The sequence below is a fragment of the Lygodium microphyllum genome, chromosome 2, assembly GCF_053477565.2.
Source record: "Lygodium microphyllum isolate KBCC chromosome 2, Lygodium_microphyllum_v1.1.10, whole genome shotgun sequence".
NCBI lineage: Eukaryota > Viridiplantae > Streptophyta > Polypodiopsida > Schizaeales > Lygodiaceae > Lygodium > Lygodium microphyllum.
In genome coordinates this window covers 58,849,100-58,876,823 of record NC_141136.1, presented here as the reverse complement: position 1 = coordinate 58,876,823, position 27,724 = coordinate 58,849,100, and the positions used below count along the sequence as shown (strand labels likewise).

Below are 27,724 nucleotides of genomic sequence, written 5' to 3'. Positions count from 1 at the left end.
GGGTCCTAACCTCTAATTGGAACTAAGAGCTCCGAGGCAGCTTGCTCTCCTTCTCTAATGGTTTCTATGCATCTAACTCTCTTGTCCTCGAGAGCCTCTACCAGTGAAGTTAATCCCTATTAACCAATGATAGCTGACTGAGGGTAATCCAAAACTATCCCCTATCCCACTCAGCATTGGGGCACAGATGACCATCAGACCAATAAGTGCCTCCTCCACTCTTACAAAGACCCATGAGGCTCTCCCTGGAATCACGATATCCCAACCTTGCACACTGACTAGGTCCACTACTGCCCAACGCATATGCATAGTCCAGCCTGTATCTAGTGACACCCACTGCAGCTACTCCCCACTAAGCATGGCTCTGACCTAGCAATAGCTTCCCATAGTATCAGCATATCCTCTCTATTAAAAGATGGTGCTCCTACAACATGAGAAAGTCGAGCAGTCCTCCCAGTGGTGCTCTGTGCAACTCCCGTCTCCTACCCTACTTGAAGTGGCATCCTCTGAAGCCTCATACATTCCATGAGAGTATCCTCATGGGATGTGTCTAAGCCTCTCAAACCAATATGGCTTTGCAAGCCACAGCCCCTACCACAGACCACACCCGCTCATGTGTCCTCTCTACTAGCTCTGCATGTTGGAGGGGGGAAGTCCTCAAAGTATGCATCTGAGTCCTCTCCCTCCTAGTCGCACTACTGGGTCACCTCAACTTCCCCCACATATTGAGTGTCCAGTACCTACGATGGGATCAACTCTCGGATCTCCTCTTGGTATGCAAAGAGTTTGGGAGATGGCAGTGTGTCTGCAACCTACTACATCTCCTTTGAGGCTATTGGTGTCACTGCCTTTGAGGACTATGTCACGCACCTGTAGCACTACTAATATTAGGCATTGTAGAATCTCTAGATCCTGGATAACCAAGGGACTTGGGAGTATCCGTGAAAGTTGTAGGAGGCAGGTGTGGAACCACATGGGCTAGCATCCTGAGGTCCTTGACCACTCCCCACTGCCCCTCTACCTGTCTCTACAATTGTAGACCTCTCTGCTCCTGCTCTTGCCCCTCATTTGTGCACTCTCATTGTCACTAGCGCTACCTCCTCCTCTGTCTAGCATTACACCATCTTTAATGCTCTGCATCACTCCTCCTTCGCACCTTGGGCCTACCACCTCCCTCATCCCTTAAGGAGGTTTGGCATTGTCGTGCCCCAGGGAATTCCTCTACACTCTAACCTAAGTGCTATGATGCCAGGAGGCATATTCCACGGTGGATTCCGTGAGGTTTTACGGTGGATTCCGTAAACTTAGATGACCGGGGCTCATACGCAAAGAGGATTCTTTGTGCGAGAAGTTGATGGGGACGCCTGTCCTTTTCGGGCGTTTCATTAATTTAGTGTGTACATGGGTGATTCCATAGCGGGTGATTCCGCAAAATGCATATTAAATTAATAAACGTTTATGAGTTTAGAGTGCGCACTCGTAATAAATTAAGGTTAGGATTTATTTCTAACCAGTTGATTTATTTATGTAGCTGAAGACTGCTAGGTATTCACTTTTGTCGGTTTAATTGTGTTATTTTACTAACGATTGTGAATGCTTCAGTTGATGTGTAGAGATAGCAGCAGTGGCGGAGGAAAGCATTGGAGTCTAGCGAGTTTTCGACCTTTCGACTATATTTTGATAGGCGCCACGCCTATATTTTGATTATGTCTATAGAGACATCGACTATTTATTATTATTTTGTATGCGTTTATGCGCCTGGATATGTTATTTTTATTTGGACATTGAGATTGGGCGTGCCAGACTCTTTGGGCACCGTCCATTAGCTTTATTTTCCTATTTTTGGTAGAAAGCAAACTCAAAAGCTAAAAGCTTGTATATTTTTGTAATTGGGCTATTTTTGAGCAAAAAGATTGAAAATATATATTAAATACATGCTTTGTGAAGCGCTCACACAAGGCATGGGGGAGATTCAACCCAATTTGTCTCTTGTCTCATGTCGTGCTTGTTTTCACATTGGTTTTTGTGCTAAAAAGTAGAGTGCTTTGTTCTTGGGGACCTTTGGGAATTCACTACGTGAGCTACCTGCGTCCGATCTGCGCACCAGTGGTATCAGAGCGGAGCAGAGATCAAGGGCTTCCAATCGCTACCAATCTCGGGCGAAGGCGGAGCTCCAGGAACAAACGACCTCTACAGTCAATCTCGTCGCGAACCGTCGATACAGGCAGACTTCTGGCGATCAAGAACCCCTGTTTCCACTCTCAGATCGCGAAGGACCACTCCCTCAACTCCATGAACAAGTCGTGATAGAACAGTGAGAAATTTCTTATCTTCTTCATTAACAAAGCTTAGTTTTAAGCTTAAGAAGCTTATTAGCTTCATAATCTTCAAATCGTGGCAAGAGGAGATCATCCCGAAAATCGCGGAATCAAAAACGCCCCCCCCCCCCCCCCCCCACGATCAGAAAAACGGCGGCCTTCTTCTTATTATTAAGCTTAAGCTTAATAAGTTAAGCTTAAGTCATTAAGCTATTCTCAAGTCAGACAAGGCAGAGAAGTTTGTAAACTCCGGGTCACGCACTCCAGAAGACAAGTTTCGCAAGTCGACACTAATCAAGTACTGCAAGTCCTGCAAGTCGAGTCCAGCAAGTCAACAACCCTGCAAGTCTGTTAAGTCTGCAACTCTGCAAGTCGGACTAAATCAGAACTGACTAACGCTCGAAACTCCTAGAAGACTTGTTCGTTTGCAAAAACTCTGAACTGGAAAGTTGTTCGCAGCAAGCTGTTTTACCTATCTGCAAGTTCGTTGAAGTACTTTCAGCAAACGGAGACAGAAATATTTCAGAATTTCTGAAAATTGAAGAAGAAAATACCCAAAAATACATAGCCTTGTAACCCCAAATTTGAGCTACGCTCATCCCGCTAACTGATTTTGAGTGAGAAAGGTTTGTTGAGTTTTACCTGATGACTACCCCACATATAGATGATCCTATGGCTGAAGACGACCTACCCGAGCCTACCATGGAGCAAAAGCTGGATCTTATCATGTTGCAATTGGACGAAGAGCGAAGAGCTAGGCAAGCCTTGCAAGCGCAATTGACAAAGCTACAAGGAGCGTCCACTGATAAAGAAGAACCTCAAGCTGAAGATCTGATTCGCCGTACCATCGACGCCACTCTTGAAGCACAAACCATTCGCAAGGAATCCAAGATAAGTAAACGAAGTTTCAAGTTTCGCACTTTCAATGGCATAAGAGAAGGAAAGACTGTTTTATCATTCATTAGCCAGTTTGATGACTATTTCCATGAGGAAACTTATCCTGAGAAAGATAAAATCAAGTGTGTTACTAATCATCTGATAGATAGAGCATCACTTTGGTGGACTGTCGTCCGCAAGAGCATAGAATGTCCTGCTACATGGGAAGATTTCAAGAAGAAGTTTATGCAAAATTTTCTACCACCGCAATTTCATGAGAAGGCAATCAAGCAATGGGATTTACTTCAACAACGCGACCGTGAGCCTATTCCACAGTATACAGAGCGTTTTTGGAATGCACTCTTACAGCTACGCATGCTTGAAGACGTACCAGAGACGACCCATAAGCGGAAGTACATGTCTGGACTTCTTGGACATTACTACGCTGAGGTGAATATGTTCAAGCCTGCTACCCTTGAAGATGCTATCTCCTTAGCTCACGACACTGAAGATAAGTTACGTGGAAGAGATCGACGACCACAGCCATTCCAAGCAAACGGTAATTATGGATCTAAACAATTCAATTCAAATTTCAGAAGGTTTAATCCAGGTCGTTTTTCATCACCATCTTTCCGCAAGAATTGGCCTAAACCACCCGCATTACCATTCACTGTCAATCCAAATCCTAAGCCTATCCAACAAGCAAATCCAAATATACCCAGACTCCCAGCCATTGCAAATAATGTGACCAAAGCCAAACCCATCGTATGTTACAAGTGTCACCAGCCAGGCCATCTCGCAGCAAATTGTCATTCAAAGAAGCCATCAGCACATATCAACTACCTTGGAGCTATGGACGAAGACGAGCATGAGGATATGCCGGACTTCACTGAAGAAGAAGATGATCCTACTACTACTTCCGACACTTTACCAGGTATGCCTACTTTACATTCATTGTTGACTATGAAATGTATGGTGCATGGAAAAGAAAGAATTATATTGCATGATGACGGTAGTACGCATGATTTTATTTCAGCAAAATTGGTAAAGGAATTGAAATTGCATACTGTACCTACGCACTATCGCATAAAAGCTGCATTTTTAGGCACTAGATACAATGGCACACAAGAAGTTCAAAATTTAGAAATTCAAATTGGTCCATATATTGAAAGAAGAAATTTCTTAGTTGTCCCATTACAATCTAGCGACATTATTCTAGGAATGCCATGGAGACACCAACATAATCCCAATATAGATTATTCCACACACACAATGAATATAAATTTTCAGGGAAAATCTATTACATTATTTGGTATGCATGCATCTCATATGTTTCCACTGCTTTCGCATACTCAAGCAAAACGTGCACTACGCAAGAATACTAAATCATATCTCATTTGGGTGAATGAAATACACGCAAAAGAATCCTCTTTGCGTATGAGCCCCGGTCATCTAAGTTTACGGAATCCACCGTAAAACCTCACGGAATCCACCGTGGAATATGCCTCCTGGCATCAAAGTGCTAGCTCTATGTCCAGAGCAAAGCAAATATATGGGAAGGCATTGGCCGAATGTGTGCAGGGGGCTGCATTGGAACCCCCTGGTGGTGGTGCAGGACCGGCTGTCACTCTAACCTAAATGCTAACTCTGTGTCCAGAGCAAAGCAAATATATGGGAAGGCATTGGCCACATTTGTGCAGGGGGCTGCATTGGAACCCCCTGGTGGTGGTGCAGGACCAGCTGAAATCTCAAACGACACACTCACTCCATGGGTCTTTGATGCGGATGCTTCTTGGTCAACTGGAGCCAAACTTTGCTGCCGTACTGTCTGCGGGGAATGTACAGGAATAGGGGAAGTGGAAGCTACATGGGTGAATAATCATACAAAGGCTGCAAGGGTGGATGAGGAGGTTGAAAATGTGTCCATATTAAGAGGTTGGACAGAAGGGAGCATCTGGGTGGGGTGGGGGGGAGTGCTGGTTTTGCAGCAAGCAGTCTAGCATTTGTCTGAAACAAACAGGGCAAGGTTGGCAGCCCATTTTTAGTATCTGTTTGAAATCCTTCTAAAATGTTTAGTTCAGATCAATGAAAGTATTAAGTTTAACCTTCTTTGGGTATAGTGGAGGAGATCCAAACCCAGTTGACTGATGTACTGATTTGTACCACCATGGAGCCCAGAGACCATCTTCCTTCCTACCTCCAGCATTCCAACTTTAAGGAATCAAAGACATCAAATGTTAGTTATACAGATAGAAATCAATTTGTATGCCACATTGACACTGAAACAGGCTTTTTAACATGAAAGATTTTATCTACAAGACAAAGGACCTGCTTAAATACATATTCTTTATATTAACAAAGAAGATAAAGGAAACATAGACTTGTATAGACTTCAGTTAGAAAAACAATTGTAACCTAAAGAGAGGTTCATATGACATGAAAACTTGCCAATTCACATGATTGAAATTGAATAATTTAGCAATATTTCCAATGTTGCATAAAAATTTAAACAACTATTTCAAGCATGTATGTGAAGTAATATTCTTTAATGATTCTTTACATGAACTTTTGAGATGAAAATTTTGAGTCAAACTGAGAATTAAACTTAGTCGAGCATCGACAAAGCTATGCCTACAAGACCAGTGATGGTCCCACATACCTTCGGTCTTGGGATGAATGTAAAACAATCATAAATTATGTGCAGATAAGAAGTTTCCCAAAACTTGATCAGTTGCAAGTGATTCTTTCCAATGTGAGAAATGGTTTCCTTGAGCATGAGCATCTCCACTTTTAAGAACCTGCTCAACTAGACAGATGGCTGTGTGGATCTAAGTGAGATTAGGAAAATCTATAACTTTCTCTAAATGAGCAAGTATTTTCTGTTGCCAAAGTGGTATTTATTGGTCTTACCGTCTTGGACTATAAACAAGAAGTCAGTTAAAACAAACCTTAGAATCATGGGCAGGGATACCTATGTTCCTGCAAGAGTGTTGGCTATGAATGTGGATCTTGCCCTTTGCATCTTGCTGCTTGCATAAACCTTGAGGGTGTCCAATGGGCCCAATATTGTTTTAATTTCTTGAGAAAATTAACATAATTTAGATGTTGGATTTATGATGTGAAGCTACCATTACAGATATCATATGGCTGATTGATTATTCTTGAAGGATTTGGCATATCTCCTTTAAAACTTCTGAGACATAGGCACACTATAGTTGGAACTGGCCCCTACCACAAGAGATTCGCCAAACAGCTCTCAAGTAGCTTTTTCTCAAGTGTAGATTGACAAATGATAGCTACTTACGAAGTTGTAGCATAATCTTCGACCCAAAGTCTACTTTTGGGTTATACTGGCTATCTAAGAAGTATGTCAAGTCAATGGCACCCCACAACTGCCTTCCAATCATCCGGAAATCTTTTCGCTAGCTTTCTGCACAGGGTGCTCATTAATCCTATGTCACCTCATTGTGTTTGAAGCAACATCCTTCCCATATTCACTTCTCCTCCTCTACATCAGCAAGATTGGCTATCCATCCCCTGAAGGGCTAGACTTCCCTTTAACTACTTACTATTGCTGCTGACATGAAGCTCCCTTTCAATAGCCTTCTCTTGTGCTTCCACTGCCAAAAGAAAGAAGCGGCAAGCTTCCTGACGGATCTCCAGAGTAGAGGCATCATGCACCTTTGGCCGAGCAAGTTTGATGACATGGCAGGCTGCATGTCAGGGCAGATATGAAGCAGTTCTTTTGGTAATAAAAATGCAGCAGTATAGGGTCTCCATGGGCAGCAACCACAGCAATCAACAGTGTGTCCAGTCTGGGCAGCAGAGGCTGACACCTGTTGGCAAGTAGCAGTCACTTGATTTCCTAAGGCTGTCATGATCTGATGAAGAGAGACAGAAGCTCTGGGAAATGTGATAATGGCTGAAGGCAAAGGGGGAGAAGATGGCTGTTCTGCTGGCAAGGAACATGACAATAACAAGGATACTGCAAGGTGAAAGAGTGGCTTGCCCACAATAACCTTCTACAAAAAGTTCTGAGTTAGTTATCCTATAAAAACAAGGATAATATGAGATGAAAGAGTGGCTGCTACATCAACAAGGGGCTCTACTACTAGAAACTAGACCCTCCGCAATGAAGGCTCTAGCTCTAGACCCTCATCAACAAGAGAAGCTAAACAAATGTGAGCCTTGACATGTACAATCTCCTTGTCAGTGGTTGTGAGAGAAGGCAAGATTGAAGCTCAGTATAGAAAACAGTAGACAGCCTGAGAGTGAAGCACGACACCCAATGCAATAGCTGAAAGAGCGTCAATTGAAAGTACAAGGTACAACCCTTAAACCTTAGGGTTGTAGGGGGTGTTCACACCCAAACATGGTAAGTTCTCGTAAGTGTGTCGTAAGCATACACAAAATAATACCATAAGTCTAGGGGAAAAAACCTCTCCTACCAAGAGTGAAAAGTGCCCCAGCATCCTACTGATCACCGACACTCCTATATGAGCATAGGCATAAGTGAGGCGTGAGTGAAATACCCAACAAACCCCCTGGAGTGAAGAGTGATCAAGAGTACAAGGATCATCCGCCACCAAAGGAGATCAAACTTAAAGCATTGCGAAATGCTTCAATTTTTTCACAACGAAGAGCTTTGGTGAAGATGTCTGCCACATTACTAGTGGTAGGACAATAGACAAGGCTGATATCACCTACACATAGCCTCTCTCTGACAAAGTGATAATATATCTCAATGTGTTTCGTGTGTGCATGAAACACAGGGTTCCGTGCCATTGCAATGGCACTCTGATTGTTAGTGAACAAAGAGTAGACTTCGTAACAAATACATCTAGATCAGCTAGCAAGCATCTAATCCATACACATTCAATTGTGGTAGTGAAAGCTGCCTTGTATTCAGCTTCACATGACGATGTGGCAACAGTGGACTGTTTCTTGCTAAGCCAAGATATGCAAGACGAGCCAAGAAAGAAACAATTGCCACTATTGCCACTAGTGGAGTGACGTAAATCATAATCACTAGCCCAATCAGAATCACTGTAAGCATGTAGTTGCAGTGGTCCCCCCTTGGCATAAAGCAATCCAAGAGATCTAGTATCCTGCAAGTAACGAAAGACACGCTTAACAACTTGCCAATGTGACATGCATGGCTAATGCATATATCTACTCAGGGTTGAAACTGCAAACTGTATGTCTGGCCTAGTGCTGCATAAGTAAATAAGACATCCAACTGCTGGAGCATATGCGTGTATATCAAACAAATCACTATCATCATGTAATGATAGCTTTAGTCCAGGTTCCATTGGTGTACAGACTCGCTTGCAATCCTATAAGCCAAACTTCTCAAGAAGTTTACCAATGTATCTTGACTGTGATAACCCAATACCTCTAGCATCATGTATGAATTGAATGTCCAAGTAATAATGCAAAGACACCAAGTCTGACATGTCAAAATTTTGCTACAAATTTTGTTTAAATGCTGAAATCTGATCAGCATGTGTCCCTGTAAGCAAGAGATCATCAACATAAAGACAAATGATCAGCATGGATCCCCCCTCTGTACATACATAAAGGGTAGACCTAGATGAGTTGTTTATGAACCCTTGGCTAAGGAAGAAAGCATCTATCTTTGCATACCAAGCTCTAGGAGCTTGTTTCAAACCATATAAAGCTTTTTTCAGCTTACAAACCAAGTGTATTGATCCCTCAACTGCAAAACCAATGGGATGCTGTACATATACTTCCTCATGAAGTTCCCCATGTAAAAATGCAGTTTTAATATCCAATTGATGCACAGTCCATCCATAATGAGCAACCAAAGCAACCATAGACCCGATGGTCGTCATGTGGGAAGTAGGAGCAAATGTCTCCTCATAGTCTATGCCTTTCTTCTGTACATAGCCTTTGGCTACAAGCCTTGCCTTGTATTTGTCAATGGATCCATCTGCATTCCATTTCAGCTTGTAGACCCATTTTGTTCCAATGGCTTTCTTCCCAAATGGCAAAGACACTAAATCCCATGTTTGATTCTTAATGATAGAATCCAATTCAGCTTGCATTGCTGCCATCCAATGCACTCTGTTGTGCATCCTCAAAACATTCAAGCTCCTCATCATTAAGTGTGCTTGCTGCCATAACAAACTCCATGGTATGTGCAATATCATGCATACGAGCTTGCCTTCTAGTACGACCAACCATGGGTGCATCCGGATGACTATCTTTCATAGCCTATAAATACCATCTAGGCATTTGTGTTGCCTCTTGACTATGCATAAGCTCTTGCTAAATTTCAGTTTCAATACTTTGCTGAATATTCAAATCAGCCAATGGCTGATTTTCTGCATTTTCCAAAGGAGCAGCTGGCTGAACATTGAGTTTAGTTGTTGCTGAAACTCCAACTGAATCACCAAATGTAATGGGCAGCAGCCCTTCAAATACATCATAGGCAACCTAATATGTGTCAAAACCAGCCAGGGACAATTCTGATTTTTCATCAAATAGTACATCCCTACTGACAAACACCTTTTTAGAAACAGGATCATAGAGTCTGTAGCCTTTGCTCTCACCGCTATATCCCACAAAAATGCATTTAATAGCCTAGTTATCCAACTTTTTTTTAAGTACCTTTGGAATATGTGCATATGCAAGGCACCCAAAGGTACAAAAGTGTCCAACATAAGGTTTCCGACTGTTCCAAGCCTCAAAAGGTGTAATTTTCTTCAAAGCTTTGGTGGGGCATCTGTTCAAAACATAGCAAGCACACATGACTGCTTCCATCCAAAAACTGTGAGGCAAGCTCTTTGCCTTCAGCATACATCTGGCCATCTCCATGACTGACCGATTCTTCCTCTCTGCAACCCCATTTTGCTATGGAGTATAAGCAGTAGTGCACTGATAGACAATGCCCTTCTGCTTTAAAAAAGAATTCAGCATAGAGGACATGTATTCCCCTCCTCAGTCTGAACAGAGAGTCTTAATTTTACAACCAAACTGGTTTTCAAAAAGTGCAATAAAAGCCAAGAATGCATCATACACTTCTGACTTTTTGACCAAAGAGTAGACCCAGCAAAATCAAGTAAAGCCATCAATAAAGTCACAAAATAGTAACATCCTCCCAATGACTTTGCCTTCATAGGCCTGTTGGAGCTTGAGGGGGGGACAGCAGAGAGTGATGGAGGTCGAGCAAGAGTGAACCAGTGAGTGTGACAGCTTGCGAGAGTTTTAGCAGAGTGAAAAGTCCGAGACGATAAGAGTGTAGCAACAATGTGTTGGTACACAAAGAATAAAATGTATTTATACTTAGGGCACGTAAAGGGTACGTTCACATATACAATGTGCGTATACTATATACACGGAGGTTACCGGGCCTTTATATCCTAGGCACGTAAAGGATGCATTCACATGTACAATGTGCATGTACTATATACACGGAGGTTACCAGGCCTTTATATCCCAACAACCTCCCACTTAAAGGTCCGATATGAACCTCTAGCTAACCACCTCCCACTAGTCGAATGCAATGCTTGTGTTGAGCTCGGCTTTGACTTTTAGTGAGAACATCTGCAGGGTTATCTTGTGTTTTAATCTTGGTCAATGTGATTTGACCATCTTCCAAAATCTGTCAGATGAAGCAATATCACACATGTATATGCTTTGTGCATGAATGATACATGGCATACCAGATACACTACAATCAGGCTATCACATCCCAAAACTGCAGTACCCATAGACATGCCGAGATCATCTACAAGTCTGCTCAACCATATAGCTTCCTTAGAAGCTGATATGTATTCAACATCAGTGGTACTCAGTGCAACAATGTTTTGCAACCTGGAACACCAAGAAATAGCCTCACCAGCAACCATAAAGACATACCCGGTTGGTGGACCTAGGAGTGTCCAAGTCACCTACCATGTCTGCATCACAATAACCCTGCAAACTAAGTGCACCCTGCCCATAGCAAATACTTTTTCTTTGTGTACCCTTAAGGTATCAAAGAATACACTTGACAGCCTCCCAATGTGCTTTGCCAGGATTTGACATAAACCTGCTAACAACTCCCACTGCATGAGCAATGTCTGGACGAGTAGCAACCATAGCATCCATAAGAGAGCCACAAGCTGATGCATAAGGAACTCTCTTCATAGCATTTGCTTCCACGTCATCTTTCGGACTGTTGGCTTTGCTAAGCTTGAGATAAGGAGGTAAGGGTACCCCAAAAGGCTTAGCTTCAACCATGTTAAATCTATCCAGTACCTTTCCAATGTACTTTTCTTGAGATAAAAACAGCAATTTCTGCATTTTATCTCTACGAATCCTCATGCCCAAAATATGCTCTGCATTCCCCAAATCTTTCATGGAGAAAGCTGATTTCAGCTGATTTTTGAGAGCATCCAAGCTAGTCTTTCTTTTCCCAACTAGTAACATATCATCCACATACAAAACAAGTATTATGGGACTGTCATCTGTATCCTTTTTCATGTACAAGCAATGATCTGTATAGCTGCGTGTAAACTCATGAGATAGCATAAAAGTATCAAACTTTTTGTACCACTGCCGTGGTGCTTGCTTTAGCCCATACAGGCTGCATTTTAGCTTACACACCATCTGTTCTTTTCCAGGAACTACAAAGCCCTTGAGCTGTTTCATGTAGATTTCCTCATCAATGTCACCATGCAAGAAAGCTATTTTTACATCCATTTGATACAGCTCTAAATCCAAAACAGCAGTAAGAGCAAAAAGCACACGTAAAGTGGTCATCTTCACAACAGGTGAGAAGACCTCTTGGAAGTCAATCCCTTCCTTTTGTGCATAACCTTTGGCAACTAGCCTTGCCTTGTACTTGGGTTTCCCATCAACTGTCTTGACTTTGTACACCCATTTATTTGGAAGTGGCTTTCTTCCCTTTGGTAATGACACAAGATCCCAAGTATCATTTGCATATAGAGATTTAATCTCTTCCTGCATAGCTAGCTCCCACTTACTGCTGAACACACATGACTTGGCCTCTTTGTATATAAGAGGCTCACCCTCATCTGTAAGCATCACATAATGCAAGGGGTCAAGCCTATGTGGTTGCCTTCTTATGCGTGTAGACCTGCGTACCCAATGATCAACATTGTCAAGAATTGGGTCTACATCAGGAGGTATATTATTTTCAGCATTCATTTGCTGCTGTAAACCATTTTCAACATGCTGTTCATGCTGTACAACACCTTCAATTTCATTTCCAGCACCTGCATTTTCATAATCAGCAAGCCTATCTTGCTGTCCATGACCTCCTTGTGCTTCTATTTGCTGTCCATCATCATCTTGCTCAAAAATAACCGGCCAATCATCATTTTCAGCCTGTGGTACAGCACCTTGAGGCTCATTTTCTGAAGTAATGGGTGGCTGCAAACTCTGAAATTTTACCTTTTTTAGATCTTCATTAGAGGCTAGAGTGCCTTTCAACAATTTTGCCTCATTAAACACAACATTACGGCTGCGAATAATTTTCTTGGAATAAGGTAACCACACTCTGTAGCCAAATTCACCCTCATCACCATAGCCCATGAAGATGCCTTTGGTAGATTTTGGGCCAAGTTTGTTCCTCGGTTCATTCCTAACATGCACAAAGGCATCACAGCCAAAAATGCGTAAATGGTCATATGATACGTAAAGGCATCACAGCCAAAAATGAGAATAATTTTCTTGGACTGAGGTAACCACACTCTGTAGCCAAATTCACCCTCATCACCATAGCCCATGAAGATGCCTTTGGTAGATTTTGGGTCAAGTTTGTTCCTCGGTTCATTCCTAACATGCACAAAGGCATCACAGCCAAAAATGCGTAAATGGTCATATGAGGCTGATTTACTAGACCAAACCTCCTCAGGGATGCCATTATTTAGGGACCTGTTTGGAGAGCGGTTGCAAATGTAAACCGCGGTTTTGAGTGCCTCTCCCCAAAATGCATGAGGGAGATTAGCAGTGGACAGCATGTACCGCACTCTTTCACATAAAGTCCTATTATATCTTTCAGTCACTCCATTTGAAGAAGGGCTGTAAGGGGCTGTAAGCTCCCTCTTAATACCATGCAAGTCACAAAAGGACTTGAATTCAGTCAATGTGAACTCACCCCCATTATCAGTTCGCAAGCATTTCAGCTTTCTACCTATCTGGGTGGTCACAAATGCATGAAAAGTTTTAAAAACAGCAAACACATCACTTTTCTTTTTCAGCAAGTACACCCAAATCTTCTTGGAACAGTCATCAATAAAGAAGAAAAATATGCAATACCACCCAATGATTTCATGGGCATACTACATACATCAGAAAGCACTAAGTCCAAGACATTGGACTTACGAGAGACACCAGAGTAAAAAGAATTTTTTATTTGCTTTCCAAACTGACACTCATTACAAAAATCAAGTTTAGAGCCTTTTTCATCAACCCTCTTCAAAGAGGTAAGGACATCAAGTCCTTTTTGGCTCATATGGCCTAATCTCTTATGCCATAACTCCAACTGCAAATTTCAGCAACTACAAGAAACTTACCATTCAAGGCTTTACAGTGCAAACAATACAATGTGCCCTTCTTGGTTCCTTTTGCAATCAGCATGGAACCCTTTTTCACTTTCTTAGATGGCTCTGAGCAGAGCTTGATGAGAAGTTTGAGATTCCATCTATTAAAACACCTAGTGCACAAAAGGCATGAGAAGATGCTAGAGCATCTAGTAGTAATCTAGGTCCATGCACCTCAAATAGAGTAAGAAAGCTAATACAATAATTGATATATAATAGCTATGTATCTCATCACTATGCATACATGGCTAAGATTGTGTAGGATGTGGAACCCACTTGTTTTGAGAATATAATGGGGAATGTAGGACATGGAACCCACTTTTTTTGAGAATGTTGTGGATAATGAGTATTGGGATCATGCTATAGATGAAGAAATGCATGCACACTTAAGGAGAATGATACATGGGAGTTGGTACTTTTACATAAGGCAAGAAAGTTATTGGATGCAAATGGATATACAAGGTTAAGCATAAGTCAGATAGATCTATTGAGCGCTATGAGGTACAATTGGTTGCCAGGGCACATAAAGGGTGCGTTCACATGTACAATGTGCGTATACTATATACACGGAGGTTACCGGGCCTTTATATCCCAACAAGGCCCACATACATCTAAATGCACTAACTGCAACCTGGCTATTGCTCTAAAAGCAACATCACGAGGAAACGAAAAGCGATGCATTTTCCCCAAAATATATCCTTCGCACAAGTGCTCAGGAGGTCTTTCCAGTAGAGGTAATCCATCTAGCATCTACGTACGCTGTAAGAGCATCAAGCTGTCAAAGTTCACATGCCCCATCCTAGCATGCCATAACTTTGCCTGTATCATAGCAGGAGTAAGAGTGGATGTCAAATACGCTGATTGATCAACTCAAAGAGCATCCAACTCGTATAACCCATGACATAAAGTGCCTGTCAAGACCAAAGTCATGTGTTCTTTGTCTCTCACAATGCATCTGAAATCATCAAATGTGACCTGCAATCCACAACATGCCAAAGAAGAAATAGAGAGCAAATTCATCTTTATGCCTGGCACAAATAAAGCATCTTGTAGGCGGAGAATAGAGCCATCAATGGCTGTGAGCACAATCTTCCCAATACCTCGAGCAGGGTATGATGCATTGTTGGCACACTATTGGCACACTGTACAGACTTGCCAACTGAAGGAGCACTAACAGAAGCAAATAAATCTCTACGAGATGTAATATGCCTAAAAGCACCACTGTCAAAAAACCAAGTGCCTGCATCCTAAGTAGAGCTCAATGCTCGATTTGCCCAAGAGGTGTCATAATTGCATGTGTAAAAACAGTAGTCTTTGTCTGCAACAAAGGACGCGGACTCAGTGCGATGAAAAGAGCATCAAAAATAGGCATTCCTAACTACTCCTTGGCGATTCACTTCCTGCACTCAATGATGTAGTGGCCTTGCTTCTTACAGTAATGGCATTTGCCCTTTTTGGCTTGCATGCCCCCTTATTTTTTACTTGCCTATGATGTGCCAGAAGTCCTAGAACTCTGTGGAGTATTCTTCACTTGGCTACCTTTGCCCTTCTGTCTAGTCATAAAAGCCTGCTCAGAGGCGATAGCATCCACACCACTATTTCTTCTTGTTTACTCCTCCTCTAGAAGCAAACTGACTAACTGAAGAGAAGTGATTGGCTGCATAGTAATTCTCATGGTGAGATTTAAGGCCGTATGAAAAGCCAAGTACGAAGGAGGTAATGAGTTTAAAGTGGTAGATATCATCTGTGCATCCAAATAGTACTCATCAACATTCATGAGTTGCTCTAGCAAGTCCTGAATTTTGTTTAAGTGATTCTGAATAGGATCACCTTCATCCATTTTCAATGTCTCTAACTCTTTCTTTAAGAGAGAGATGCGAGTCATATTCTTGCCTGCAAGCATCTGCTCCAAAGTTAGCCAAGCTTCTCGTGAAGAAGCTGCTGAATGAATGTGGGGGATGATTAACCGCTAAACTACCAATGCAATCAAAGACAAACCCTATGCATCCCGTGTATCCCATGCTTTTTGAGCTGCTGATCTTTGTGGAAGTGGCTGAAGTGGAGCAAGCTGAGGTGCCCATTGTGCACGTCCTCTTGGAGAAGTAGCTAGAGCCACAACTCCAGGTCGAGCTTCTTCTCCACTGACATAATCCCAAAGATTTTTTGCCACAAGTACATTCTTCATCATGAAGGATCAAAGTGAATAGTTATTTCCATCCAGTCTGTCCTCTTTGGATACATAGGTGAAGACATCTCCTCCCTGATTTGCCATGATTATCAATTATCAAGAAAAATCAAAAGAGCAATGTTGAAGCAGGACCACATTGGAAATCTGAAAATTTCCAGAAATTGCAGGAAATAACTTTCTGCAATTAGTGTACAGAGGTGCATTCTGTCAAAACTATATGTCATGCACGCAGTCCAACGTGCAATTAGTGTTCAGCAACACTGTACCAGTAAAATCCCCAAAATTTCTTGCCTTAAATTTGTTCAAAACAGTCTTTCTGTGACTATAACTGCAATGTGTATGCCAATGTCCTCAAAAACATGAAAGCCCCAAAAAATTTTATGAATGTGCCCAAAAAATTTGCATCCAATGTGTCACAGACACGTTTCTAAATGTTGTGCCTGTTGCGTAGGAACCCCTACTTCCAGAAATTTATGCTAGAATTAAAATTTTTTAAAAACGTTTACCAGAAAAAATTACGGGTTGACTACTGGTGCATATTTAGGGGTTCCTTTGGGCACAAATATCAACGAAGCTCAAATATTTTAGTGGGTTCTAGACAAACTCAAGATCAAGTTAGCCCGATGGGAGAATGCTAGGTGGCCGCTACATGTCAAGCTCAAAATTATTAAGCTCTTTATCTACTCTGCTCTTTGGTTTTACCTATCCTTTGTTTGATGGACAAAGAAGGCCTCCAAGGAATTGGACTCCATTATCAACATATTCATTTGGGGAAAAGCTACAATAAGAGGTACTTGGCCTCGATCGGTATCAGTCAGCTAATAAAGAAAGGTTGGGAAGAAGGACTACAGTTGATGAAGGTAGAGGAGGAAGTGTAGCACTCAAACGTCGACAAGTGTCAGGCAGCGCTTTAGACAGGCTGAGCTGGTGGCGGGACTGACGTTAAGCAAACGGACCACTAGCGGGGCACGATAGGTGACGAACGGCACAGGGGCGCAGTCGACGGTCGAACAGGAGGTGTCAGGTGGGTACAGGCAGGCTTAGCAACTGCAGGCAGGGGTCGTTCGCTGGTCAGGGGAGTAGCTGCAAGTACAGGTAGGCTGTCGGGCGGGCTCCCAGGCTGGCGCACAGGTGCTGCAAGCAGCACTTCTGGCGCTGGTTATTGCTGACAGAGCTGGCAGTCGGCTGACATACAGCAGACTGGCAGTTTGCTCTTTCAAGAACAGGCAGTGTGGAGGAAACTGACGGGCTGACTGATGCAGCCTGACTAAGCTGGCTAGGCGCAAAGCAAGAACTTGAGACCTGAGCAGAAGCTCCCAAAGGTTGAGCAGAGCTGGGTAGAACCTGAGCTAAGCAAGCAGAGCCAATGCTCTAATACCAAATGTGAGAGAAGGCAGGATCAAAGCTCAGCATAGAAAACAGTAGACAGTCTGAGAGTGAAGCACAACACCCAATGCAATAGCTGAAAGAGTGTCAACTGAAAGTAAAAGGTACAACCCTTAAACCTTAGGGTTGTAGCGGGTGTTCACACCCAAACAGTGTAAGTGCCCGTAAGTGTGTGTCATAAGCACATACGAAATAATACCATAAGTCTGGGGGGAAAAACCTTTCCTACCAAGAGTAAAAAGTGCCCCAGTGTCCTACTGATCACCGACACTCCTATGTGAGCATAGGCGTAAGTGAGGCGTGAGTGAAATACCCAACAGTGGTTGCCATCAGCATAATCAGAATCAGATACCTGTGCAACCAGCTTACAGATCTCCTCTAATCTCAGCTGTTGAACACTCAACTCTGAATTCTGGGCACTTATAACCACTTGTCCTATATAACTATCATGCAGAAGGGCCTGAAAAACAAAAGAAAGATTCAAAGTCCCAGGTAAATCTTCTATGAAGTACTCATCTGCTGACTGGCCTGGCTCAGGAGAGCCATATTTGCAGAAAGTTTTCGTGACTAGAATAATTATGGCTGTCTAGATCTCACTGCATGATATTTTTACCAAGAAGCAAATCATATCATCAGTAATGAACAACAGACTGGTTATGTCTATGAGCTACTGCTATTTGCTATCGACAAAGAGCTATTTACTCCACAACAGTACTTTCAACAACAAATATGTACAGGCACAGTAGGTTACATGATGTTCAGATTAACATTTGTCAAACATGAACCTTAGATTAGAGTTTCACTTGATTACCTTAACATAGATTTTTGGAATGTGATATCAAGGGCCGCACAAAGTGACCATAAAGTCCCCTACAAAACATTTAAAAGCATTACTTCTCTCATCATCAACTTGATATACCTATTTCCTAAATTAAGTTCTACGAAAAGACTTTTGAGTAATATACAGTAGAGTATGCCAAGTTTAATTTTACTCAGATTTCAACAGTTTGCAAATCCCAAGGCATTTTACTTGCAGTTGCACATAAGATTGTGCATACTTTTGAAGCAACTTTAACGTTGTGATTATTTCCATAAAGCATAAAATTGTGAACTTTTTCATTTTAATTTTTGTCATAACAGCTACCTGGATGATAAAAGGAATATTCTGAACTAAAATATAGATTTGAGCCCCTCTGATTCTTAAATTACATATGACAATTTGTGCTGTAGAGGATGTGAAACAAAGAAAAATAAAGCAGTGTTTTGTTTTTTGAGTTATGCTCCTTTATTGGCAAGGGTCAATTCAAAAGTGTATACTTCCAAGGTTATGCACGTTACATTAAATCTGATATTACATATATATTTAAAGCCCCCTGTGTTTAAAGGAACTGATGAGATCCCATTTGGGAGGAGCCTTTTTGTTGCCCTTTATTCTTCTAAAAGTGACATCACCTAAGAAAGAAATGTTTACTTTTGTCCAAGCTATTAGGGATATGAACTGCATACATGACAAAAATTGATTGCACCAGAGACCATGTTGATACCACTGTTCCAGCTCAATTCTTAGACCACAGACAATATGGCATATGGATCTGCATCATCCCCTTTCCTATGACAAAACTTCAGGATGATCCAGAGGATAAATCAAAGCTGAGAGGCTTTTATTTTCTCTTCAAAGAAAAGGAAATTCTATCATTAACACCTCAGAGAGAATCTCCTGAGATAAAAATCCAAAGTACAAAGAACCCTATAAAGAGTGGCCAAGTATGTCATAATACAATGGTTGTGTAAAGGACCAATCTAGTGGGCTACAATGCCAGACTTCTGAGGGCATGGAAAAGATGCCGGAGTCCAAGGTCTGCAAGGAGGCATCTCTCCTTATCCTTTAACAGCCACCTTACAGCCTCTCCCATCTCCAGTAGAGTGTATGCCTGATCTCTGTCCAAACCCTCGAAAGAGTCTCTGTACTGGAGACATTCTAACGGTCATAGCATGGCTGCACCTCTCAGGCAACACATACCATGCAAAAATACTAGCAATCAGCTCCCATCTATGACAGTTTCCCTCTGTGCACTATGCTTGCGAAGAGTAATCTGGAGGGGGATCCTACTCAGGTGCTAACCAAAGATGAGAAAGGAGTAGCATCCCCCAAAAATCCTCATATCCACATGCCGGGTCTCTGTTGGTGATCAAAGCTATGGGCCCCCAAGTCACAACACCATGGCCTCTATTGTGTCATGAAAGACCATCCTTAGGCCTCTCCTACAGACCTAACCTTTGGGATAGTCCCATAGGCAATGTCTGCATCTCCTCTAGCTCACCACATCTTACACATGCCACTAAGACCCTGCCATAGCCAGGCCATGTACCAACTACTAAGCTCCTATGAGCTAATATCCATAGGAAGAGAGGGATCTTCCTAGGCCTAAAGCTGCCATCCAGCCTCCTCCAAAAGTCTGACAGGAAATGATCCAAGATACCGCCTCTGTGTGTGGTTGTTAGCTATGATCTTATCCTGCTCGTTTGAACCCTTAAACCTCATAGGGTAGCCATGCAAGGCCATATCACATGTCCCATCAAAACATACACACTCTCCCACACCCCACATAGTCTTTGAAGGGCCTCCTCTCAAAGGCCCAATGTCTCCATCCATCTATCAAGTAGGTGGCTGGGTCTAGGTCGAGATCCATTACCTCCTCTCACAATGCACGATCCTTTGTCTAGAGCATCCTGTGAACTCTACCTAATCCAAATCCTCTCTCTAAAGGTGACCATCCTCCTCCACCACAAGTGCAAACATCCTATCTCTACTAGTAACAATGACCCCAAGAAGTATGTCCCTTCTAGAGAAGAGACCAATCGAGGTCTTAGAAGTGGTTGAATCTATCCGCCACTCATGAGGTACTCTTCTACCATGGCCTTCCTCATAGCTCTAGCACCCCTAAGGCACTAGGGCCTATGCTCTCTACCTCTAGATCTCCCATAGAATTTCCTAAAATGTAATCTGGTCTCCCACTTAGGAAGCAACTTGAGAGAGCTTTTCTCAAGATAGGTAGTCCTTCATCCAAGAGTGTGGCCGGACTCTGATCACAAACAATGATTGAAGACATAGCAGCCAGGAATTTCGAAAATGGCAAAACAGATATATGTTTCGGAGTCGCAAAATGGAGTTTCAGTCCTAGTCCAAAACGGTGAAAGAGAGAAACGGGAATCCAAAAAATACAGGTATAAAAATATAAATATAACTATTAAAATACAGGTATTAAAATATAAATATATATATTCATAAATGTAACTATAAATATATGATAGAGTAACACCACTTGTTAGTTGAACCTCTACATCAAAACACTTAAATTCCTCAACAATATAACATTAGAACTTAGAAGAGAATCAAGATTTGATAAGTTTAAAGTATACACGAATCGTAATTCAATTTAAGATAATAAATTGTAACTTGTCATAGACAATAAACTCAAGATTGAAGGCTTAAAAGTGAACAATCATAGACTCATATTATGCCATATAGACTAAAAAAAGAGAGAACTCGTGAGTCATAACTCAGTAAATAGTGCGTGAAAAAGAAATATAACTATGATGTATGATGTATGGCATATCACAGTATCTCATGAGTCATAAGTTATCCAAACACCTCTGAACTATAAACATGAATCTACATAATCAACTAACAAGTCTGCAAAGTACAAGTCTATGAATCATCATATCATGATATGTCATCTAATGACTCATAAGAGTCACTCAGTATCATCCAAAGCCATCTCTCTATCTCAGCCTCCTTAGGGCTACTAGCAAAAGCACTAGTATTGCTACTAGAGGAAGAGGAGGCATCATCATTACCATCTGCCACTAGAGTTGCAGAGGTAGAAGCAACTCCACGTCAAAGTCGAGATTCTCTCACTTTAGCTGATGTACACCTAGACCATGTCAATGCACAAGTGCAGACATCTCCTCATATAGCATATTGTAGATGTCTATCTCCTCCGCTGGAATAGTAGGAATGTCCCTCACCTTCTCTATGTCAATCTTATATATATTTACCTATTTTGGCTCAAGTGAGTAACTTGAATTCTCAATCAAATGCAAGTTACAATGGCCAAAAACCAACCTCTCAAATTGAGTAGTCTTTAACTTATTTCTCTTTCTAGTGTGAAACAATGCCCACCTGCTCCAATTTCACTCAGCATGACCACTACCACAATCCTATGAGAGAATACAGGTATCCATCTTCTTTGCCAAATTCCAATAAAAGAATAAGAAGAAATTCAACCCACTTTTTTATGTTACAACTTACATGTATCATTGTATAATGTAACACGTGCTTATTATTTTAACTTTACTCGTCAATGTCAAAGCACAATTTCCATACTTCTCCTACTAAGACATAGGCTGGAGTTGTCTCACATAACTCTATTGTGGGGCGTACAAATAAGAGAGCATGATTATGAAACTTGAGGAGATTGTCCTCAAGTCGCATAATGATGGAAACATCTCCATCATCCCACTTATCAAAATAATCTTGCAACCCCTCTTCAAGATCCTCACTTGCATTGTGCCAAAGAAAATGCAAGCAATGTGCAACAACATGGATTGGTTTGTGAAATCAATCCCATCTCTTATTCCACACTACACAAATGTCTTGCACTCTATAACATATATAAAAGTTAACCTATTACCCACATATCAATATAAATTATGAATCATGATAGATCATAGATTCATAAATATAATTAAAAAGGTGAAATTAGAATGAATGGTCATTGATTCACTTACTTATCTCAAGATAAGAAGATGTTTTTGTCGAGTGCCTCTCCAATTTGATCCATGTACTAGTTCAAAAGGCCTAGAGTACTACCCTCCATATCAGTGATCCTGAAAACTAGGTAAATGGGAGTCTAAGAATTTACCAATGCAACTGCATCCTCCCAATAGGTCTCATCCATGACATTTCTAAAAGCCTTAGGCTACCCCACCTCATCCCATGCATCTCACTCTCTAGAGACAACCATCCTTAAGAGACCTTAGTGGACTCTAACAAGTCTCTCCACAACAATAAACATGTAAGAGAAGCAAGTGGTTGATGGAGAATGCTGTAGAGAGAGAAAATTCAAAGATTTGTTGCGAGAATTTGATGAAATTGAGCTACTAACCTAGTTTTTCAACCCCAAATGGATTCACCAATAGCAAAGGGAGCATCAAAAGCTGAAATCTTCAGGAGAAATGCCTAAACCATGATCATTAGCTTCCTTTGGTCAAGAATATGCAAGTGTCTTCACCAAAATAGTCTCCAATGGTTGAGAAATGGCTCCAAAAGTAGACAACAATAGCGCAACCTCTCTTTCCAACTGCTCCAAAATGCAAAAACAAGATTTCCTTCTCCCTTCAGCCCCAATTCAACATTCCTAAACTTGCATGGCAAGTTTTGCCAAGTAGCAACCTTCTAAATTGAATTTCGAGCATTATCCAATCCATTAAATTAATTTTTAAAATATAAATTTTGAGAATTAATTCAATAATTATTTTGTGCTCAGAAAAATAATCTACCAACTAGCAATTAAATTGGCTAGACTAATTTATCATCCAAGTGATCCTAAGTACTCATTAGCCCAAAACCGGCATTAATTAATTAAATAATGTCAATTCTGTAGTGCCATCACTCACACTAATGGCTAATTAAATGTTCTAAGCTAAGTTCTTTGATACCCTATACCATATCTAGTACCTCTCAGGCATGGCTTATTACAACTTTTACCTTTGGCACCAACCGATATCTCGGAGTCCTAGGTCCCATGCTATAAAATCATTGACATACATCTCACATATGCAAGTCATATTTACACATTTGATTAACTTTTAATCAAATGCTAACAAAACAATAAGCATAAATAGAATAGGAATCCACAAGGGAGTCCCACCCAGTCTTCTCTCCAATACTCTAACCTGCATCATTTAGCTTGTCTTTGGCTCTTTACCATCACATGTAAACTACATGGCATGGGTCCATAACTTTGTTTTCTTACGTGCACTAGAAACAAGAGATCTCTCTTTATAACCCATACGTAGCAACATGTATAGCTACATATGCATTCCGCATTGCAAGATCTTCAAGAATCTTCTACACACCTCCCCTTCCGAACTTTGTAAAAAGGGGCATCTACCAGTTTTGTTTGCATGATCTTCCCATCCTTCCAAAAGATCAAATTCTTTCTTAAAGCATCTCTGTATAAATCACAGTCACTGTGGTCATACTCTACACTGTCACACCATATGCAACAAACAACAAAATCTTCCATAGACGAGGTCTTTGAATTAAAAGCTTTTCTTGACTCTTCAAGCTTACCAAGCTTGATCTATAAATCCCATATATTTTTTATGAGTTCATCCATGGCACTATCGTTTGAAGAATCTGCAAAAGGAATGGAAGACAATTGCCTCATTACTAGCTCTGACATCTATGTTGACCGACCGGACATGGGCTTAGGCATGGCCAACAACTCAATTCTCTATCTCTTCACTAGTTTAGATACTGTATTCTGCATGCCTCTTCATTTAGTCTTTATACCTTGCTTGGTACTATTATCCTCTAACAACTTCTCTAGCTCTAGTAACAACAGAGGATCTACAACCTATAAAAACAAAAGAATTTCTCTATAAGTAAAGATAATTACTCTAGACTATCCAATTGATCAAACTTCATCTCAAACTCTCTTTGTAGCTCTAGAGCAAAGAGACCCTTTGCAAGTTCATGAGCCCACTCAAGGAAAGTCCACTTGGTTACTAAAACTAGCCTTTCTTCAGTGGATGGTTGGTAATTCCTTGATTACAACCTAGTTACAACAACATTTATTACAAATTTGAGAAATGCAAATTAGCTTACAATCTTAGACAATGGACACCTTGTTGGCCCCAAAATTGGAGCCCTTTCAAGTATTTTTTTAACGTAATTGTAAAAGAAGTTGATGCACAATGGGATTTTCCCAATTCCTTTCAATATTCCAACTCCCCTTGCTATCAAAAATTACCAGAAAGTAATCTGATTTGCCCCTTGATTCAAGCAGTCAATTGGTCTTCACCCGATTTGATGGAGATGAAAAATGCCCCAAATTCATTGATTTGTTGGTCCCTCCACTTGAATTTGGCTAAAAACAGCTTCAACCTTGTTGAATCCAAGTCTTGGAGCTTCCAATTTCTAGCGCATTTCCCAAAGCTACTAAACCCTAATTTCTACTGTAGATTAGGGCTTACAATAGAGAAATCTGAAATTTTTCAGCCTCTAGTGATCTCAATGCTATAATCTTTAGAGCAAGGTTGTAGAAAGGCTGGGAGATAAGAGAGAATGCTGAGGAGAGAGTAAATTCATACTTTCTTCACAAAGAACTGAAGAAAATCAATCATTTACTACTGCTTCCCTATCTCAACAACCTGTAAATACTATCAATTACTATTGATTCGTCTTCTCCTACCCCTGGCTACCCCAGAAGGTCCTCCAATTGTTGCAGACCAAACTAGCAGCATTTTCTTCCTCTCTCTTGCAAGCTAAATGCACTTAAAATGCCTCTCTCCAATCTCTAAAGACATTTTTCAAACTTGCATGGGCATTTTTTTACAAGTCGCAACCTTCCCAAATGGTTTTTCCAACATTATCCGTAATTAAATATTAATTTTCAGTCTTCAAATACTCAAAATTAATATAACAATTATTTCGATACCCAAAAAAATAATCCGTTTCCGAGTGTCTCTTCGCCATCTTTGACCATCAGATTGGCGTTAGGTACCATTAAATGCCACTTCTCCACTATCACCAACTGACACTTATGACCAAGTGAATAACCTAGACCAACATGACACTAGATATCACCAAGTACCTGTGCGGCATAACTTATAACAACTTTTGCCTTTGACATCCTGTGATTTCCTCGAGTCTCAAGCTCATTTATTTACTCTACCCCTAGTTACACCTCACATGTGTAACATTTACTTAACCATGTGATTAAAAACTAATCCACATGTTAAGTGAGGTTTCAAAAAAATACCACCAAGTACCTGTGCGGCACTAGATACCACCAAGTACCTATGCCGCATAACTTATAACAACTTTTGCCTTTGGCATCCTGTGATTTCCTTGAGTCTCAGGCTCATAAATTTACTCTATCCCTAGTTACACCTCACATGTGTAACATTTACTTAACCATGTGATTAAAAACTAATCCACATGTTAAGTGAGGTTTCAAAAAAATACATCTTCTCATGACAATTACATTGTCTGTATCCTCATGAAATACTCCTCTTTTCGGGCTCTCTTGAAACTAGCCTATGTATTTCCATAATCTGTGTAGATAGACTCTATGTGGCTTTCAATTTGATAAGAAACAACTCTGGTAAAATATCTCAACATATTATATATCCGTATACTAGCCAACTCTAGCTTCTCTGCATAGAAGCGAAGAAATATTAAAATATTTCTATCGTCAAACTTTTTCATCTTTGCAATCACTTCTTAGAGAGCTTTGATAAAGCCTCATCATGTTTAATTAATTCACAAGTCCTCATGAAATCTTTGATGTCTCTTGTTTTGAAAACCACTTCATCTTCAGCTAGTTCTCCCATCTTTTAGACTCTAAGGTAGGTCCTTACGTCAGTTTCACCAAATGTCAGGGGTTACAAAGGTCTAGGTCTAAATCCGCTAAGGGTCAATGAAAAGAAAAGATAGATGAAAGAAAGAAATATTAGAACAAAAACTTCTTGAATATTATATAGAACACAAGAAATAGATAGACACAACAAGCAACTAAATTACACTTATAGCACAACTACAATGAATCCCTTCAAGCTGAATATAATGCACCTATGACAATAGCTTAGGTAAACTATGTCTAAGATGATAGCTCAACACAACTCTTATTGCCCCAAAGAAATTACAATGGCAAGTACAAGGGAAAACTTTTAGTCCTCACATACAAAAGTAAGTAAAGATATCTTCAAATATATCCCAAAAATAACCTCTTACACGTAGGCCTTTCTAGCTAAAGGCACCAATAACAATGTAAAATCACTTGTCTTTTACTTCAGCCCTATTAATTACAATAGTAGATCACTTGTTTCTTCACCCAAACCTATTAGGCTCAAATCTCTATTTATCACCATTTATGGCAAATTGCAATTTAGGCTCACTTTTCATTGTTGCTTTTCATGCTTTTTGCCTTTCAAACTCTTGTTGTTTGCTTTAATGCTTTCCATGAATTCGTTTTCTTCTATGCTTAGCTGCAATTTGTTTCGACCATAACTTTCACATATGAACTTAGAATAGGATCAGGTACACAAATTGAAGTGAGCTAACCTAGTCAACAAGCTTGCACAGGTAGAATTGCGAAAATCCCTTCAAAATAGCCAAAACCGCCACTTGCAAGGTTATACCGATTCCGATTAGGCGTGAGATCTCGACACCTAGCATTCCCATGGCGACTACATCTACTCTTTGGGCACGTTTCCCAAATCATGATCAAGCTGTAAGCAAGAGACGGTGGCTACTTTCACCACTGAGATAAAGTATCGAGTACTCTTCAATGGCACCATAGAGGCTGTGCACTTGAGGAGTTTGTTGGTGGCACTCCATTTCCCATGTGCGACACCGATTGTCATTTTCTGCAACAACTAGAGTGTTGTAGTGCTGTTGATAAACCCATCATTAGTCAATGGACAAGACATATTGGAGTACATAACCACTTTATCAAAGAGAACATTGAGCTAAGCACCATCCACCTAGGGTTTATGCCATCATCATACAGCTTTGCAGACATCTTGACAAAGCCGCAATTCTTCATTACTTCCTACCACAGATCGGCATGGGTGCTCCCTCCCCTTCTACTTCAAATTCATGGGGAGAGAGGGTTCCCTCTAGCTTTCCCTTTCACATTGAGAGGGGGCGGCTTTCTTCTCTTAGTGGTGACAAGATTTTGATTCCAGATGCTTCATGGACTTATTCATTTTTGTATATTGTATCATCATCCATAGCATCAAGATGACTATGATTATAAAAGGGTGCTTGAACAAGTGAACAATTTCCCTATGAGGGCACTATCCAAGTGACACCGTTGCATAGCATTTTGCATGAGAATGATAATTTCCATTGCCCTTTGCATTACCCCATCCATTAGAATTCAGTTTTTGTAAACATGTATCTATGCACATTTATCCCTTTTCAATCAAAGTGATTGGCTCTAGATCACCATATTCACAGCATCTCCCATAGCAATCTCCTTGCTTTCTTCACCACATATCCCCTATAGCTTCCTTCATATCATAAGATAAATACAAAACAAAAAGGCATCAATAGAGGTCATGGATGATTAGAAAGAATAATAAAA

The 27,724-nt window shown here is 40.9% G+C and overlaps 1 protein-coding gene across 6 annotated transcripts in view; it reads right to left on the bottom strand.

Moving 5' to 3' along the window:
• Window positions 1–27,724, bottom strand: part of LOC148039779 (branched-chain-amino-acid aminotransferase-like protein 2) — a 175,170-nt gene that overhangs the window by 136,199 nt on the left and 11,247 nt on the right. For all 6 annotated transcript variants that reach the window (XR_015693304.1, XR_015693303.1, XM_087694030.1 and 3 more), the window contains exons 6-7: window positions 18,154–18,212; window positions 5,300–5,405 (exon numbers count right to left, since the gene is read on the bottom strand). Coding sequence is in view for 4 of the 6 variants with exons in the window: in XM_087694030.1 (XP_087550156.1) it covers window positions 5,300–5,405; window positions 18,154–18,212 (165 nt within the window). In the remaining 2 variants the exon portion in view is untranslated. The remainder of the gene's footprint in view (window positions 1–5,299; window positions 5,406–18,153; window positions 18,213–27,724) is intronic.